This window comes from Porites lutea, chromosome 6, assembly GCF_958299795.1.
Source record: "Porites lutea chromosome 6, jaPorLute2.1, whole genome shotgun sequence".
NCBI lineage: Eukaryota > Metazoa > Cnidaria > Anthozoa > Scleractinia > Poritidae > Porites > Porites lutea.
The window spans coordinates 32977066-32994797 of record NC_133206.1 but is presented as its reverse complement, the minus strand read 5'-3'; the positions used below and the strand labels follow the sequence as shown (position 1 = coordinate 32994797).

General features: G+C 38.3%; 2 protein-coding genes across 2 annotated transcripts; both read right to left on the bottom strand.

The window, feature by feature from the left end:
- Window positions 1–2212: 2212 nt before the first annotated feature.
- Window positions 2213–3735, bottom strand: LOC140941651 (melanocortin receptor 4-like). The gene has a single exon (XM_073390669.1). The coding sequence runs from the start codon at window positions 3693–3695 to the stop codon at window positions 2754–2756; it is 942 nt and encodes a 313-aa protein (XP_073246770.1). The 5' UTR covers window positions 3696–3735; the 3' UTR covers window positions 2213–2753.
- A 1872-nt stretch (window positions 3736–5607) lies between these two features.
- LOC140942340 (melanocortin receptor 4-like) lies at window positions 5608–6693 on the bottom strand. Its single transcript, XM_073391297.1, has one exon. The coding sequence runs from the start codon at window positions 6588–6590 to the stop codon at window positions 5649–5651; it is 942 nt and encodes a 313-aa protein (XP_073247398.1). The 5' UTR covers window positions 6591–6693; the 3' UTR covers window positions 5608–5648.
- Between the last annotated feature and the right edge of the window lie 11039 nt (window positions 6694–17732).

Genomic DNA, 17732 nt, shown 5'->3' with positions numbered 1-17732 from the left:
TGTTGGTGATCAAGAATTGTTCTGTTTTATTCTGGCAAAAAAGGATATATCTTAACTCATCCAGTTATTTCTGCTAAGCAATATAGTTGCTTGTTCAGTTTGTGGTTTTCGTCTAAAGTAAAGTTTTACAACACCATTTTGTTGCAATGTAATCGTTCAGCTCGAAAACTGACAAGACACAGGTAATAGTTTACCTAGTTATATTTAGTAATAATCATAGAATGAAGGAAACTTTAAATTGCATTAGGGCTTATTTCAAATTAAAACAAAGGGTTATTACAATTTACGATAGCTCGGCTCATTACAAATTACCACAAGGTTTTATTACAATTCACGATAGCTTGGTTATTACATGAGAGAGATATTTTTCAGTCAGTGACGCAGGTGGCTCTGAAAAAAAGTCTATGCAGGTTGTAGCTATGAAGCTTGTAGCTCAGTGGTAAGCATCTGGACTGGTAACCAGGTCATAGGCCGGATTCGACTAATATTCGGGGCCGTAGCATGGGGAAGGGCCGGTGGGGACCCGTACCCCCACCCCCCCCCCCAGTTTTTTGCGACAACAAGTCAAAACATGCACGTATAAAAGTTGAAAATAAAAATTCATCTCCCAGAGCATTGAAACAATGATGTTTCTGCAGCTAGGTGAAACATTTTCTGGTTTTAAGAAACAGAGACCAGTCCAATGGCTCATCCGCACCCAATACCCTCTGCTTTCTGAAATACAATGAGCGAGCTAAACTCTTTGTGCCCCCCCCCCCCCCCCCCCACCCCGAGTTTCTAAAGGCTTACTACGGCCCTACGGTTATTGGGGGTACTCCTGGGGGGTACTCGGTACTTCAAGCCATCGGTGTCACTGACTGAAAAAAATCTTTCTCATGTATTTACCAGGCTTAAAATTCACCATCATATTTCTATCAAACTTTATCTTTTTAATAACGAATATCAATTAAACAGAAATATCAGCATTTATCCCCTTGGACAATCTTGGGGTATTTGACTTGGCTTTCGACCCATAAAATGCCGCTTTTTTATAAGCTCACCCACTTATAAATCCTCCCAGTTATTGGCCCATCTACCTGTAAACAACAACAAAAATGTATCCGATTATGATCCCCCCCCGGATATAAACCCTCTTCCAAAAGTATTGAAATGAATTTGATTTATTATCAGTATTATGACGTTTCGAAGCTTAATTCAAAACAAGTAAATTCAAAACGTATTTTGATCAGCACTGCTATAGTGGCTTGTTTCAAAGCGCTTTTTCTATTCCGGTTGTAACACTGTTGTAAGTCCCCTCGGATATAATCACCTTCGTTTATAAGCCCAAGCCCTTACGAAGACATATAAGCCCAAGGGTTATAAACGGTGTTTTACAGTATCTACCCTGAAAGGCAGGAAGCTAAGTATATGACCGGCAATTGGGTGTGGGTGTTTGACATAAACTGGGAGGGGTGGGAGATTGGAACAAATTATCTCAATTTAATTAGTAGAAATTTCTGCAAAAACTGTGCAGATTTGTACCTTTTTATCATGATTGTAGCTGTATATTGTGGTTTAATATAGTCCCAGGGGGGAGGACTCCGGGTTTCAAGTGACTGGGATGATCGAATGGGGGCAAAAATCAAAACCCCAAAAAATCTCTAGGGCTTCCAACAAACCCCCCCCAAAAATCCCTGGACCAAAAATTAACGCCCAAAAATCCCATGCCGAACTTCCGAGCCCTAAAAATTTCGAGGGAGCATTAAATGATGTAACACGAAAAATGAAGTTTTTTAAGACAAGTTTGGCTGTACTTTATTCGCAGAACTGCGCGGTCGGGATACGCGAGCACTACCACTGAATCTTCAGATTATTTTGAATACTAAAAAAATCCCTACTTAAATCAAGCCACCCCTAAAGAAACTTACCAAAATTACCTACCAAAAAAAATTCTGTAATCGAAAAAAAACCTTCTATTATCCCTGTCACTTGAAAACCAGAGTACTCTCCCTGGGAATATAATTCCAGCCTGCACCTGTCTTTAGAAAGCCCACTTTTTTTCTGAATAAACTCTCGTCTTTATGTTTGCCAAACAGAGTCGTCGTCATGACTATTTGACGTCTTAGCCTGAATGTGTTTTATTAAGGGCTTTAAAAATTCTAAAAGATCTCTAAGTTCTTTGTAAATCTTCTCATTCTACCAAACAAAGGCGTTATGTGTCTTTCTGGTCCAATGGATTATAAGTTTTGTCAGCGCCGTTTTTAACTGCATTGTAAGATTACTCACAAGAACAATATCTCGTGTAGCTTCCCACAATTCATCCATTTCATCTTGGGTTTGGCTTTTGTAGCAGTTTTGCCCCTTTGAATTGCAGAAAGGGAAATCAAATTGCAAATAGAAGTCTTTCAGCGTAACTTTTCCGGAAAAGGATTACGCATTCTCTCACCTGCTAACGGATAAAAAAAGTTCCGCTTTGTGGATGCCGAGGAAGTGAGAGATATAATCGAGGGAAACTGTAAAATCTTTACTTGTACTACACATACCGAGCAAAAATTATGGAATGTTTTACTAATAAGCACTTATTTCTAGCCTCAATAAACCTAAAAATAATAAAAACCTACATATAAAGAAGAGAATCTACATGGCATCGTTTTCTCATTAATAAAAGATATAACGCTCGGAAAAAAATAATTTGAAAAGAAAAAGAAAAAGAACATAAGAAACGCAGGGGAAGATCAGCTTAAAGGAATGATAAGAATATGAAAGCACAGAAATTAAACAAACGAACAGAAAATATGTCTTAGAGTGCCTTTCACCACTTGCCTAACTTCTTTGATCTTCCAGCAGTACAACAACGGGTTTAACGACGAGTTTAAGTGCATGACGGTAATCCCAAATTGTCTAGCAAGGTAATGTGGCAAAGATAATTCTCGTTTAGGCGTTAAGAGTACGGCAACAACATACGGCAGATAACAAACAACTAATGTTATTTCCACCCATAATGCACTGGATACTGCCTTTCTGTATCGAGCCATGTTGAGTGGAATTGCTTGAGGTGACTGTGCTTGCGAGACGTGTTCCTGTGGCTTAATTTGGTTGTTACGAAGAGTAAAAAAAATGTTAGAATACGAGAAGATCGAAGTGATCAAACAGAGTATTATAGCTACGTTACCGATCCAGCGAGTTACAAATGGGTTCACAACGTAGATTGTTCCAGCGACAGTGGCGCTAACCCAAAGGATGGTTATGATTGCGTATGATCTTTTCAAAGTTACAACTTGTCTATATCTGAGACCCAGCAACAAGGCGAGAAGTCTGTCCACGCTTAATGCAGTAACTGTCATCAAAGATACTGAACACAGAATAAAGCCGATCACATACTTTAAAACAACAAAGTAGCGACAAATATCCCATCGTTCCATCGCCTGCGATGTCCAGTAACAAACAATAACAGGATCGACGATGATACCAACACAGAGATCAGTAATCGCTAGGTTACGATAAAGGAGTTTGGACGACGGATGAAGTGAAGTTTCCTTGCGCAGAGCAACTAGAATCAGAGTGTTCCCCAGAGATGCGGTAATGGACAGGAATATGTTTATCACACACAAAATTATTAAATTATTTTTCACCTTTCCGGCCGCCAGTTCTTTGGAACAATAAAGTTGTTCGAACGTTTTGTAGATTCCTTCTCCAGTTAAGTTTGTTGGCACCATTTTGCTACAGTTTGAGTAGGTTTTCTTGAACGAGCAACTGTCCAACACTTCAAACGTCCTTGACATAAAATTGACTAACAGCGCAGGTGGAACGTTCTGGGTTTGTTTAAGTTTCCTGCTCAGCGATTGTTTGACATAATGTAAATTGTAGTAGGTTAATGTTTTTGCATTTACAAACAAATTAGAGTTGATAATGAAAGGAAATGGACTTGAACTCTGGATAGCTTCCTTAACAACGTGGAACTTTATCACAGTACAGAATAACAGCTGAATGTTGATCGTTCACAAACATTGCGCAATAAATACAAACCTCTATCAAGCGAACACTTGGGAAGGTCCCGAAGGTGTCCGCTTAATAGAGGTTTCACTGTATAACATTTCGAAGCTTAATTCAAAACAAGTAAATGCAAAACGTATTTTGATCAGCAGTGCTATAGCGGCTTGTTTCGAAGTGCTTTTTCTATTCCGGTTACCAGCCCCCTTGCATATAAGCCCCTTCGTTTATACGAAGATATATAAGCCTAAGGGTTTTAAACCGTGTTTTACGGTATGTACCCTGAAAGGCAGGAAGCTAAGTAATAACCGACAATTGGCTGTTTGACGTAAACTGGGAGGGGTGGGAGATTTGAACAAATTATCTCAATTTAATTAGTAAAACTTTTGGCAAAAACTGTGCAGATTTGTACCTTTTGTTCATGATTGTAGCTGTATAACTTGATTTAATACGATCCCAGGGTGGGGGAGTACTCCGAGTTTCAACTCACTGGGATGATCGAATGGGGGCAAAAATCAAAACCCCAAAAAATCTGTAGGGCTTCCAACAAAACCCCCCAAAAAATCCCTGGACCAAATATTAACGCCCAAAAATCCATTGCCGAATTTCCAGGCCTTAAAAATTTCTAGAGAACATTAAATGATATAACACGAAAAAGTAAAGTTTTTTAAGACAAGTTTGGTTGTACTTTATTCGCAGAACTGCGCAGCCAAGATATGCAGGCACTACCACTGAATGTTCAGATTATTTTGAATACTAAAAAACTCCCTACTTAAATCAAGCCACCCCCAAAAAGACTTACCAAAATTTCCTACCAAAAAAAATTCCGTAATCGAAAAAAAAACTTTCGATTATCCCCGTCACTTGAAAACCGGAGTACTCTCCATGGGAATATAATTCCAGCCTGCAGCTGTCTTTAGAAAGCCCACTTTTTTCTGAATAAACTCTCGTCTTTATGTTTGCCAAACAAAGTCGTCGTCATGACTATTTGACGTCTTAGCCTGAATGTGTTTTACTAAGGGCTTTAAAAATTCTAAAAGATCTCTCAGTTCTTTGTAAAATCTTCCTCATTCTACCAAACAAAGGCGTTATGTGTCTTTCTGGTCCAATGGATTATAAGTTTTTTCAACGCCGTTTTTAACCGCATTGTAAGATTACTCACAAGAACAATATCTCGTGTAGCTTTCCACAATTCATCCATTTCATCTTGGGTTTGGCTTTTCTAGCAGATTTGCCCCTTTAAGTTGCAGAAAGAGAAATAAAATTGCAAATAGAAGTCTTTTAGCGTAACTTTTCCGAAAAAGGATTACGCATTCTCTCACCTGCTAACGGATAAAAAAAAGTTCCGCTTTGTGGATGCCGAGGAAGTGAGAGACATAATCGAGGGAAACTCTAAAATCTTTACTTGTACTACACATACCGAGCAAAAATTATGGAATGTTTTACTAATAAGCACTTATTTCTAGCCTCAATAAACTTAAAAATAATAAAAACCTACATATAAAGGAGAGGATCTACATGGCATCGTTTTCTCATTAATAAAAGGTCACTGGTTATGTCAGTATTAGCAGAAATATTGCTCGGAAAAAAAAATGATTAAAAAAGAAAAAGAAAAAGAACATAAGAAACGCAGGGAAAGATAAGCTTAAAGGACTGATAAGAATATGAAAGCACAGAAATTAAACAAACGAACAGAAAATATGTCTTAGAGTGCCTTTCACCACTTGCCTAACTTCTTTGATCTTCCAGCAGTACAACAACGGGTTTAATGACGAGTTTAAGTGCATGACGGTAATCCCAAATTGTCTAGCAAGGTAATGTGGCAAAGATAATTCTCGTTTAGGCGTAAAGAGTACGGCAACAACATACGGCAGATAACAAACAACTAATGTTATTTCCACCCATAATGCACTGGATACTGCCTTTCTGTATCGAGCCATGTTGAGTGGAATTGCTTGAGGTAACTGTGCTTGCGAGACGTGTTCCTGTGGCTTAATTTGGTTGTTACGAAGAGTAAAAAAAATGTTAGAATACGAGAAGATCGAAGTGATCAAACAGAGTATTATAGCTACGTTACCGATCCAGCGAGTTACAAATGGGTTCACAACGTAGATTGTTCCAGCGACAGTGGCGCTAACCCAAAGGATGGTTATGATTGCGTATGATCTTTTCAAAGTTACAACTTGTCTATATCTGAGACCCAGCAACAAGGCGAGAAGTCTGTCCACGCTTAATGCAGTAACTGTCATCAAAGATACTGAACACAGAATAAAGCCGATCACATACTTTAAAACAACAACGTAGCGACAAATATCCCATCGTTCCATCGCCTGCGATGTCCAGTAACAAACAATAACAGGATCGACGATGATACCAACACAGAGATCAGTAATCGCTAGGTTACGATAAAGGAGTTTGGACGACGGATGAAGTGAAGTTTCCTTGCGCAGAGCAACTAGAATCAGAGTGTTCCCCAGAGATGCGGTAATGGACAGGAATATATTTATCACACACAAAATTATTAAATTATTTTTCACCTTTCCGGCCATCAGTTCTTTGGAACAATAAAGTTGTTCGAACGTTTTGTAGATTCCTTCTCCAGTTAAGTTTGTTTCCACCATTTTGCTACAGTTTGAGTAGGTTTTCTTGAACGAGCAACTGTCCAACACCTCAAACGTCCTTTGACATAAAATTGACTAACAGCGCAGGTGGAACGTTCTGGGTTTGTTTAAGTTTCCTGCTCAGCGATTGTTTGACATAATGTAAATTGTAGTAGGTTAATGTTTTTGCATTTACAAACAAATTAGAGTTGATAATGAAAGGAAATGGATTTGAACTCTGGATAGCTTCCTTAACAACGTGGAACTTTATCACAGTACAGAATAACAGCTGAATGTTGATCGTTCACAAACATTGCGCAATAAATACAAACCTCTATCAAGCGGACACTTGGGAAGGTCCCGAAGGTGTCCGCTTAATAGAGGTTTCACTGTATAACATTTCGAAGCTTAATTCAAAACAAGTAAATGCAAAACGTATTTTGATCAGCAGTGCTATAGCGGCTTGTTTCGAAGTGCTTTTTCTATTCCGGTTACCAGCCCCCTTGCATATAAGCCCTTCGTTTATACGAAGATATATAAGCCTAAGGGTTTTAAACCGTGTTTTACAGTATGTACCCTGAAAGGCAGGAAGCTAAGTAATAACCGACAATTGGCTGTTTGACGTAAACTGGGAGGGGTGGGAGATTTGAACAAATTATCTCAATTTAATTAGTAAAAATTTTGGCAAAAACTGTGCAGATTTGTACCTTTTGTTCATGATTGTAGCTGTATAACTTAATTTAATATAATCCCAGGGTGGGGGAGTACTCCGAGTTTCAAGTGACGGGGATAATCGAATGGGGGCAAAAATCAAAACCCAAAAAAATCTGTAGGACTTCCAACAAAACTCCCCCAAAAATCCCTGGACCAAATATTAACGCCCAAAAATCCCATGCCGAATTCCGAGCTTTAAAAGTTTCTAGAGAGCATTAAATGATATAACACGAAAAATGAAGTTTTTTAAGAGAAGTTTGTTGGTAGTACTTTATTCGCAGAACTGCGCGGTCGGGATACGCGGGCACTACCACTGAATCTTCAGATTATTTTACCCACAATTTTTTGTCCTTAACCCAGAAGACTAGCCTTGTCTTTAAAAGCCTTGTCTGGCAAGGAATCGAACCCAGGCCTTTCGCTCCCAATTCTCGGACTCCTCTTCGATCTGCATAATTGCGATCTTCACTTCATACTATTATAAATACAGAATTCAATAATTGCTAAATATATCGAAATTGGTCAATTGACTTTATCAGATGGCGTTTAATTCTTTAGGGGAGGTTATTTGTTATCAATTTTTATTTCGTTTCTGTGCTTTTGTTTGGAAATGTTTATGCCAGCCATTAAGGCGGGAAGTTGATTATTATTGTGGCTGGTATTAGGGTGTAGCATTTGAATTAACCTGCGAGGCGTGGTGGATTTGAACAAATTACCTCAAGGTCATGTTAACTATAACACCTCGGTGGAAATTATGTTGGTGATCAAGAATTGTTCTGTTTTATTCTGGCAAAAAAGGATATATCTTAACTCATCCAGTTATTTCTGCTGAGCAATATAGTTGCTTGTTCAGTTTCTGGTTTTCGTCTAAAGTAAAGTTTTACAACACCATTTTGTTGCAATGTGATCGTTCAGCTTGAAAACTGACAAGACACAGGTAATAGTTTACCTAGTTATATGTAGTAATAATCATAGAATGAAGGAAACTTAAAATTGCATTAGGGTTTATCTCAAAATAAAACAAACCGTTATTACAATTTACGGTAGCTCGGCTCATCACAAATTACCACAAGGTTTTATTACAATTCACGATAGCTTGGTTATTACGTGAGAAAGATATTTTTCAGTCAGTGACGCAGGTGGCTCTGAAAAAAAGTCTATGCAGGCTGTAGCTATGAAGCTTGTAGCTCAGTGGTAAGAATCTGGACTGGTAACCAGGTCATAGGCCGGATTCGACTAATATTCGGGGCCGTAGCATGGGAAAGGACCGGGGGGACCCGTACCTCCCCCCGACAGTTTTTGGCGACAACAAGTCAAAACATGCACGTATCAAAGTTGAATATAAAAATTCATCTTCCAGAGCATTGAAACAATGATGTTTCTGCAGCTAGGTGAAACATTTTCTGGTTTTAAGAAACAGAGACCAGTCCAATGGCTCATCCGCACCCAATACCCTCTCCTTTTCAAATACAATGAGCTAGCTAAACTCTTTGTGCCCCCCCCCCCCCCCCCCCGAGTTTCTCAAGGCTTGCTACGGTCCTACGGTTATTGGGGGTACTCGGTACTTCGGGCCCTCTGTGTCACTGACTGAAAAAAATCTTTCTCATGTACTCACCAGGCTTAAAATGCACCATCATATTTCTATCAAACTTTATCTTTTTAATAACGAATATCAATTAAACAGGAATATCAGCATTTATCCCCTTGGGCAATCTCGCGGTATTTGACTTGGCTTTCGATCCGTAAAATACCATTTTTTTTATAAGCTTCCCCACTTATAAGTCCTTCCAGTTATTGGCCCATCTACCTGTAAACAACAACAAAAATGCATCTGATTATGACCCCCCCAGATATAAGCCCCCTTCCAAAAGTACTGAAGTGAATTTGATTTATTATGACTTTTCGAAGCTTAACTCAAAACCAGTAAATTCAAAACGTATTTTGATCAGCACTGCTATAGTGGCTTGTTTCAAATCGCTTTTTCTATTCCGGTTGTAACACTGTTGTAAGTCCCGTCGGATATAAGCCCCTTCGTTTATAAGCCCCCTCGGATATAAGCCCCTTCGTTTATAAGTCCCCTCGGATATTAGCCCCTTCGTTTATAAGTCCCCTCGGATATTAGCCCCTTCGTTTATAAGTCCCCTCGGATATAAGCCCCTTCGTTTATAAGTCCCCTCGGATATAAGTCCCTTCGTTTATAAGTCCCCTCGGATATTAGCCCCTTCGTTTATAAGTCCTCCTAACATCCCTTACGAAGATACATAAACCAAAGGGTTATAAACGGTATTTTACGGTATGTACCCTGAAAGGCAGGAAGCTAGGTGTATGACCGGCAATTGGGTGTGGGTGTTTGACATAAACTGGGAGGGGTGGGAGATTGGAACAAATTATCTCAATTTAATTAGTAGAAATTTCTGCAAAAACTGTGCAGATTTGTACCTTTTTATCATGATTGTAGCTGTATAACATGGTTTAATATAATCCCAGGGGGGAGGAATCCGAGTTTCAAGTGACGGGGATGATCGAATGGGGGCAAAAATCAAAACCCCAAAAAATCTCTAGGGCTTCCAACAAAACCCCCCAAAAAATCGCTGGACCAAAAATTAACGCCCAAAAATCCCATGCCGAATTTTCCGGGCCTTACAACTTTCTAGCGAGCATTAAATGATATAACACGAAAAATGAAGTTTTTTAAGACAAGTTTGGTTGTACTTTATTCGCAGAACTGCGCGGCCAAGATCTGCGGGCACTACCACTGAATCTTCAGATTATTTTGAATACTAAAAAAATCCCTACTTAAATCAAGCCACCCCAAAAAAACTTACCAAAATTTCCTACCAAAAAAAATTCCGTTATCGAAAACAAACCTTCAATTATCCCAGTCACTTGAAAACCGGAGTACTCCCCACGGGAATATAATTCCAGCCTGCACCTGTCTTTAGAAAGCCCACTTTTTTCTGAGTAAACTCTCATCTTTATGTTTGCCAAACAAAGTCGTCGTCATGACTATTTGACGTCTTCGCCTGAATGTGTTTTACTAAAAGATCTCTCAGTTCTTCGTATAATCTTCCTCATTCTACCGAACAAGGCTTTATGTGTTTTTTGGTCCAATGGATTATAGGCTTTGTCAACAATATCTCGTGTAGTTTCCCACAATTCATCCTTTTCAACTTTGTCGTTATGGAAATTTCTTGATGTGTTTTTTAGCTGGTTAAGTAATTATCTTAAGTCATTTTGTTAAACATGTTAATTTTTTTTATTGTCTACTGAAATCAGTGAGTGTAACTTACTCTCGTCGCTTGATCGTTCGGTGGGCACTATGACTGCACGGATTTCAACTCCTTTGGGATGTAGTTTTGACAAACGTGAAAAAATTAAAGGTAGCATAAGTTCAACCAATTTTCAAAACATGCCTGGCAACAGGAGCCTTTTTTAGGATAGTGGATTATCAACAGATATTTGAACGCTGGATCGTTCCCAACAGTCACAACAGTTTCTTCATTGTCAGTGAGAAAGCCAGGTTCACCTTCTTTTGAAGCAATTGGGCGTGTTTTTCTTATTTTTGATAGAACCAACCAGTCAAAAGAAAAACAATAAAAACGTAACGGGTTTAACCAGTTTTCATTTATACATTTTGACTGTATTTTGCTCTCACTGCGTTTTTCCGTATCCGTATTTTGCACACGGAGTAAAATTGTTCTGAATTTTCAAGGCCATTTTTTTGGTGTGGCTTTTCGAACCAACTCGCTTGCCAATTCTTCCCTTATAGCAACAATAATATATTAATAGTCTCACGTCTTTCTGCCAAATGAATTAAACCGACGAACAGGAAACTTGTCTGAGTGTGTCTTTCACTGCTAGTCTGACTTCTTTGATTTTCCAGCAATATAAGAATGGGTTTAATGTTGAGTTTAAGTAAATAACAGTAACCCCAAATTGTCGAGCAAGGTAATACGGCAAAGGTAATTCTCTTTTAGGCGTTAAGACTACCGCAACAACATACGGCAGATAACAAACAACTAATGTTACTTGTATCCACAGTGCACTGGATACTGCCTTTCTGTATCGAGCCATGTTCATTGACGTTGGTTGGGTTGTCTGTGCTTTTGAGTCATGTTCCAGTGGCTGAATTTGGTTTTTACGCAGAGTAATGAAAATTTTGGTATAAGACAAGATTGATGTGATCAAGAAGAGTATTATACCTATATTGCCAATCCAGGTAGTTACAAATGGGTTCACAAAGTACATTGTTGCAGCGACGATGGAGATAGCCCAAAAGACTATTATCGTTAAGTATGTTCTCTTCAAAGTTACAACTTGTCTGTATCTGAGCCCTAGCAACAGGGCGAGAAGTCTGTCTAAGCTTACTAAAGTTATCGTCGTTAAGGACACTGCAAAAAGAACATATCCTATGACATATGATGATACGAAGACGTAGCGACAAATATCCCATCTTTCTGTCGCCTCAGATATCCAATAAGCCACCATAAGAGGTTCCAAGATGACACCAACACAAAAATCAGTTATAGCTAGGTTACGATAAAGGAGTTTGGACGGCGGATGAAGTGATGATTCCTTGCGCAGTGCAGCTAGAATCAGAGTATTCCCCAGAGATGCGGAAATGGACAGAAAGATACTTAGCACAGACAGAAATATTAAATGTCCGTTCACCTTTCCGGACGTCAGTTCCTCGGAACAATAAAGTTGTTCTATCGTTTTGTAGATTCTTTCTTGATGTAAATTTGTTACCTCCATTTTGAAATTTGAGTAGGGTTTCTTGTACGTGCAATTTTCCAACACCTCAAACGTCCTTTGACATAAAATTGATTAAAAGCGCAGGTGGAACTTTCTCAGTTTGCTCAGCTTCTTGGCTTTCTGTCCAGCGATTGTTTGAATTTAATGTAAATATCTCTTCTCTTTAGAGATGAGCCACTGAGAGCCATAATATTAGAGACTTTGCCATTAGTGGTGAGTTATGAATGATCATTAATTCTCTCTAAAGTGAATGTCTACATTTACATCCCAAATGGTTGTTGTAAATCCAATAGCGTCAAATTAAGTGGAAGTATAGTTAGGAACAGTCGACAGTTTTTTGTCCTTATACTTAGATCAATTGTCTAAGTATTTATAGATCAGAGCAAAAAGCGAAACGTTCCCCTTAGTTTTGTCGGGACCAGCACAGGACTGCCACTCTTCGTTATAGTAACCCCACCAATTTAACAAATCAGAGAATTTTGGGAGTGTAGAGTCAAGAATCCTCTTTTTAAAATACAGAGGAGAAGTCGTTACGTCACGTTGTCATGGTAGCAAAATTTTTGGATGACAACAAACCGGAAATTCACTTAAAAAGAGAATTCGAACCATTTCAAACTTCATCGCTCTTATTCAATTTCATTTAATGCTAATTTAATTTAACGCTGAAGAGACCCAATAAGAGCGAAACAGCTGTCCATGGCTACCGCGGGTGATATGGCTGTGCGCATGCGTGAGGTAGTGGCCAGGCCGTGGGTTGGTGTATGTGTGCCCCTTGTGTTGCCGGATTAATATTCGCTTGGGATAATGTGTTCTTTTGAATTTTATACTGGAGAACGAGGCTAGTCAGGCTAATTTTAGTACAAAACAAAAGAATATTGATCTAGCAGCCATTTTTGCATTGGCTCTAACAATTTCAGCTCTCCTCTAAATCGTAGTTTGATCCAACAACAACCCTGGGTGCGGCTCGCTTCAAGCCAAGCGTTCCTTCGTAACATAAGCCCCAAATTAAGGTCTCGATCGCAAGCTAACTAGTGATGGGGTCGCGGAAAAACAGCTGTGTGAGAAACCTCCCCGTACGTCCACCTATACCTAGGAGAGAAACCCCAGGCCAACTGTACCCTATAAACAACGATTCCCCGGGCAAGACCAACCAAAGAGATTTCAGAATAAAAGAAAAACTAAATAGGCGAAAACTAAATACCTAAAGCCTTAGATATAGACAAACGCGAGGAAAGAGAAACTTTGACATAACTGTTCTAGTTGATTCACTTGACCAATGCCACTTAAAAAGGGGATCTGGGACTGCAGCATTGGCGGCAGCAGTAGCCCCGGCACTTCTTACACTAGGCGTACCTATAGAGTCAAGATCAGGCACAATGTCTTTTAATGCCTCTACAACCAACTCCCTTAAACGCGAATAAACCTTTAGATCTAGGCTTATAGCCACATTTAGTTTTTGAAAGCTGACAAAAAAGAGGGCTGTGGTAGGAAAGCCCAGTCTTTTTTAAATATCTTTTCATCATAGCAACCGGACGAGTTACTTTCCCAGAAGAAAGTAAAACAATCCAAGCCCCATCCCTGTACCGATCAGTTTTACTTAATTGAATAAATAACTTCAACATGTCACTTTCGATCGAGACATCAGAACGAACAAGCTTAGCAAGCTCATCAAATCTGAGAAAGGCAGCCAAAGCTAGCAAAGCAAATAAGGCTACAGAGCGAATATTATACAAAGAGGCCATCGAGTCGACCTTGTAGGCAACTAACTGTTTTGTTCTATTCTTGAATCTGCTGTGGTGCGAAGTGAAATGGAAGTTGTTTTACAATGAGAAAACTATTTTCAAGTCGACGCTTTAAGTTGTTGATTTCACAATGCTTTAGTGTGGTTTGGCTCTCATTTCACTGTTGGTTATTAATTCATTAACAATAACCAAAGATGAAACGCCAGACGATAATAACAATCGGCGCATGACCACATAAGCATTGTGAAATCAAGAACGGTTAAAGCTTCGACTTGAATATAGTTTTCGCATCGTAAAACAACTGCCATTTCATTTCGCACCACACCAGATTCAAGAATAAAACAAAACGGTAAGATTTTCTCTTATTTAATTTCCATTTGCAGTTTACAAATAAGAGCGTGGGTCGCCTGTGATATGTATTCACATACGCAGTATTGTATTCACATACGAAATGTAGCATACAATTTTGTAAATATTAATTGTGCTGAGAAAAATAGTTTTTCGCTCCTTTCGTCTCTAGTTATATCTGTCATTATGTTACCATGTTGCTACAATGAGTACAAACCAAGATAAACTACTCTCCCCCCACCCCCTCCCCGTCCTTAACTGAATTGTGATCGAGTGAAATCTGGGGACTAAAAAGAAATCAAGATGGCGCCTGTGAGATTGACTTAACTTTTACTGATGAATATGTTTGAAGCTACCGGATTGTATCGGTCTTTTAGGACATAATGTAGAGTTCAAGTGTGATCCAGTTGGTTGTAAGGAAAATGTTATCTTGTCGACGAAAAAGGAATTCAGGGACGTCGGATCAAATGCTGCACCCGGAGGTTTGTTGGTTTGTAGCTACTTTGTCTACTTTTTAAAGACATAAATTATGAAATCTAAGTTTTCACACGTTCATGTTAGAAAATATTCTTATAGGTTTTGCATTATGATATAATTTTATTTATTATCCCCTCTGCGATCTTACATGATCCAGGGCTGTCAACCCCCCACGTCAACAAATAATTATTGAGAATTGATAGAGAAGGAAAGATAGATGACGTCATATCGCACGACAATTGACGTCACTTGAGCCAAAAATGTTCGTTTATTCCGATCGACGTATATAGCACATAAACAGTTCATATTTAGCCACATTATTGCTTAAATTACAGTGGAATGCCAGAATTTATGAGGAAACGTTCCATGTTGACAGTAACTCAAAGAAGACAAAATATTTGAAATTTTATGGTTGGAAAGTCGAGTCCACAAGAAATTGCAATTTTGGCGATTATCCGGGAGATATCAGACTCTAATCTGGAGACCGTGAGATACGGTCCAAAATTTGGAGTCTCCCAGATTATCCGCGAGAGTTGACATCACGGATGATCTCAATGTTGTTTAAATTTTCTCATAATTTTAGGGTGCATAAGCTTAAATTATGTGGAGTATGAGTATGACCATTATTATTCATTGAAAATTTTTCAATGGTTTTAAACATTATACAAATGTAGGTATTTAAAGAATAGTTTTAAAAAGTGTCCCTTACAGTTGCATTCAGTTGCATCTGAGATCAGACAATGGACATCAGACACAAGACATCAGTCATAAGGCATTAGACACCAGACATAAGACATCAGACATTAGATATTGGACAGAAGATATCAGACATTAGACATTGAACATCATTCATCAGACATTAAACACTAGATCAGTCATCAGAAATCAGACATCAGATATTAGACATCAGACATCCGATAAAATCTGGAGTCTCCCTGATTTATCTCGGAGAGTTGACAGTGCTGAGTATCAAGACTGTTAACCCCCCCCCCCCCCCCCGCCCCTATGACTTCAAAACATTAGTGAGTTTAAGCAACAGGACAGCAGAAAGAAGAGGATGATTAAACGCTTGTGTGTGAGAAACTTGACATTGTTATTACTTGTCGGATGAGTGTTTTGTTGTGATCTTCACCTCCCATTAATGCTTTTTGGTTACAATCTGATTAAAAAGAGGTTTAAGTTTGGCAGAAAGTTTTTTTAAACAAAATTATTGTCATGCTTGTCACACAAGGTTTGCTGTCATCTTTCCTCTCCCCTCCTGTCAGGTAGGTTCACCATTGAGAATTGATAGGGAAGGGATGATGACGTCGTAACACACGGTACATGATGTCTGTTGTGCAAAACAAGAGATCTGGGCATGTGATAAATTGTCACAACTTTGTGATGACATGAAAATGCATGAAAACGATTTTGTTAGCATTGTGACATTTGACCTGATTGCTTTACTTCCCACCAATCACATTATTATATTACAATGGCAACCGGAGTTTATAACATTGGATTTTAACATTAAAATAGCTCAAACAATGCAAAATAGTTGAAATTTCATTGTTAGAAAGTCGAGTCTACTGAGGAAATGGCAAATTTTGGCGATTATCTGAGAGATTTCACACTCTAATCTGGAGGCTAGGAGATATGGCCCCTATTATGAGCTATGCTTCTATCAGTGTTTTTTTTTTCTCACTTCCTAATTTTAAAAGAAAGGAGGTCTAAACTCAATTGGCCCTCTTTCTTGAAAAGAAAAAACACCCTCTACAATAATTATTTTGAAAGGGGACCAAATTATTCCTAGAATAAGCCCTGCCGATTATTTTGCTGTTCTCATTTGAACCCAAACATGACTTCCTTATTGGCAGCAAGTCTTAAGTCTTTTTAGTCTGTATTGTCTTAAAACCTGTATCTTGTCCAGAAACTGGTAATGCAGTGCTTGAGGTATCCTTGGTTAGCTAATGAATTCATTTTAATGTTTATTTGACAGCAGTCAAGTGTACGTATACAGCAGATAACTGTCATGCAGTAGCCACAAAAAGAAAAGCAATGGTGGGACCCAAGCCAAGGAAAACAGAAAACAAGACTAAAATGACTGTAAGCATAAAGTTTATTTGTGATTTCTGTGTCCTCTGTTCAAAGACTTTTTCCACCTTACCCTCTTGTGAGGTACAGCCAGGGAGCTTTAGCATCGATGACGGTGACGGAAACAAATTTTAAAATGTCACTTTTTTCAAACCTTGTTGCATTTATTTCAATTTGCTGAAAATGTTAAATGCACCTTATTACATAAAATTTTGGCGAAACTTTAATTCAAAAATCGCTACATCAAAAAGCACCAAAACTTAGAGTTGCTAAATTTAAATCTTACCTAAATTAAAGTGAGTACAATATGAAATTCCGCCAGCTAGTCAGAATATTAATGGTTACATTACAGGCACTCGTGAAAGGAGCAATGACTTTGTGTGACAATGTGTGGTAAATATTAGTGCGGACAGCATTAAGATATGACATAACAGTTGCAAATCTCGGAAAATGTCAAATATACCTTATTACATAAAGTTTTGGAGACACTTTTAAGCGATTTTTCTAAAAATTGCTAAACTAAAATGCACCAAAACTAAGTGTGGCTAAAGTTAAATCATCCCTTAATTAAAGTGAGTACAAGATGAAATTCCACCATGTGGTTAGAATGTTAATGGTTAGGTACTCGTGAAGGGAGAACTGACTTTGTCTGACAATGTACGTTAAATATGAGCGAGGACAGCATTAAGATACTACATAACAGTTGCAGTTTTGTTTGTTTCCTTCAAAATTAAGTTTTAGAATGTTGTATGATTTTGATTTAAGTGAAGCTATTGACGTCATAAATGTTCTATTGTCATTGTCAAAGTTTTAAATACCTAAATTCACAAAAGTCTCAGTGCATGAAATTGCAAAAATTAATTGACTTATGTTCCAAAATTTACAAAAAGTCACTAAATTAAAGTTCCGCTAAATAATCGCCACTAAAAAATCGCAAAATGAAGGTGTTGCCAAAATTACATGTAATAAGAAAAGCAAATTTCCGTGGAGTTGAATTCTTGGGGACCACAATCATGTCTAGAAAGAGAAAGAAAAATTCATCATTGCTTGTTTATAT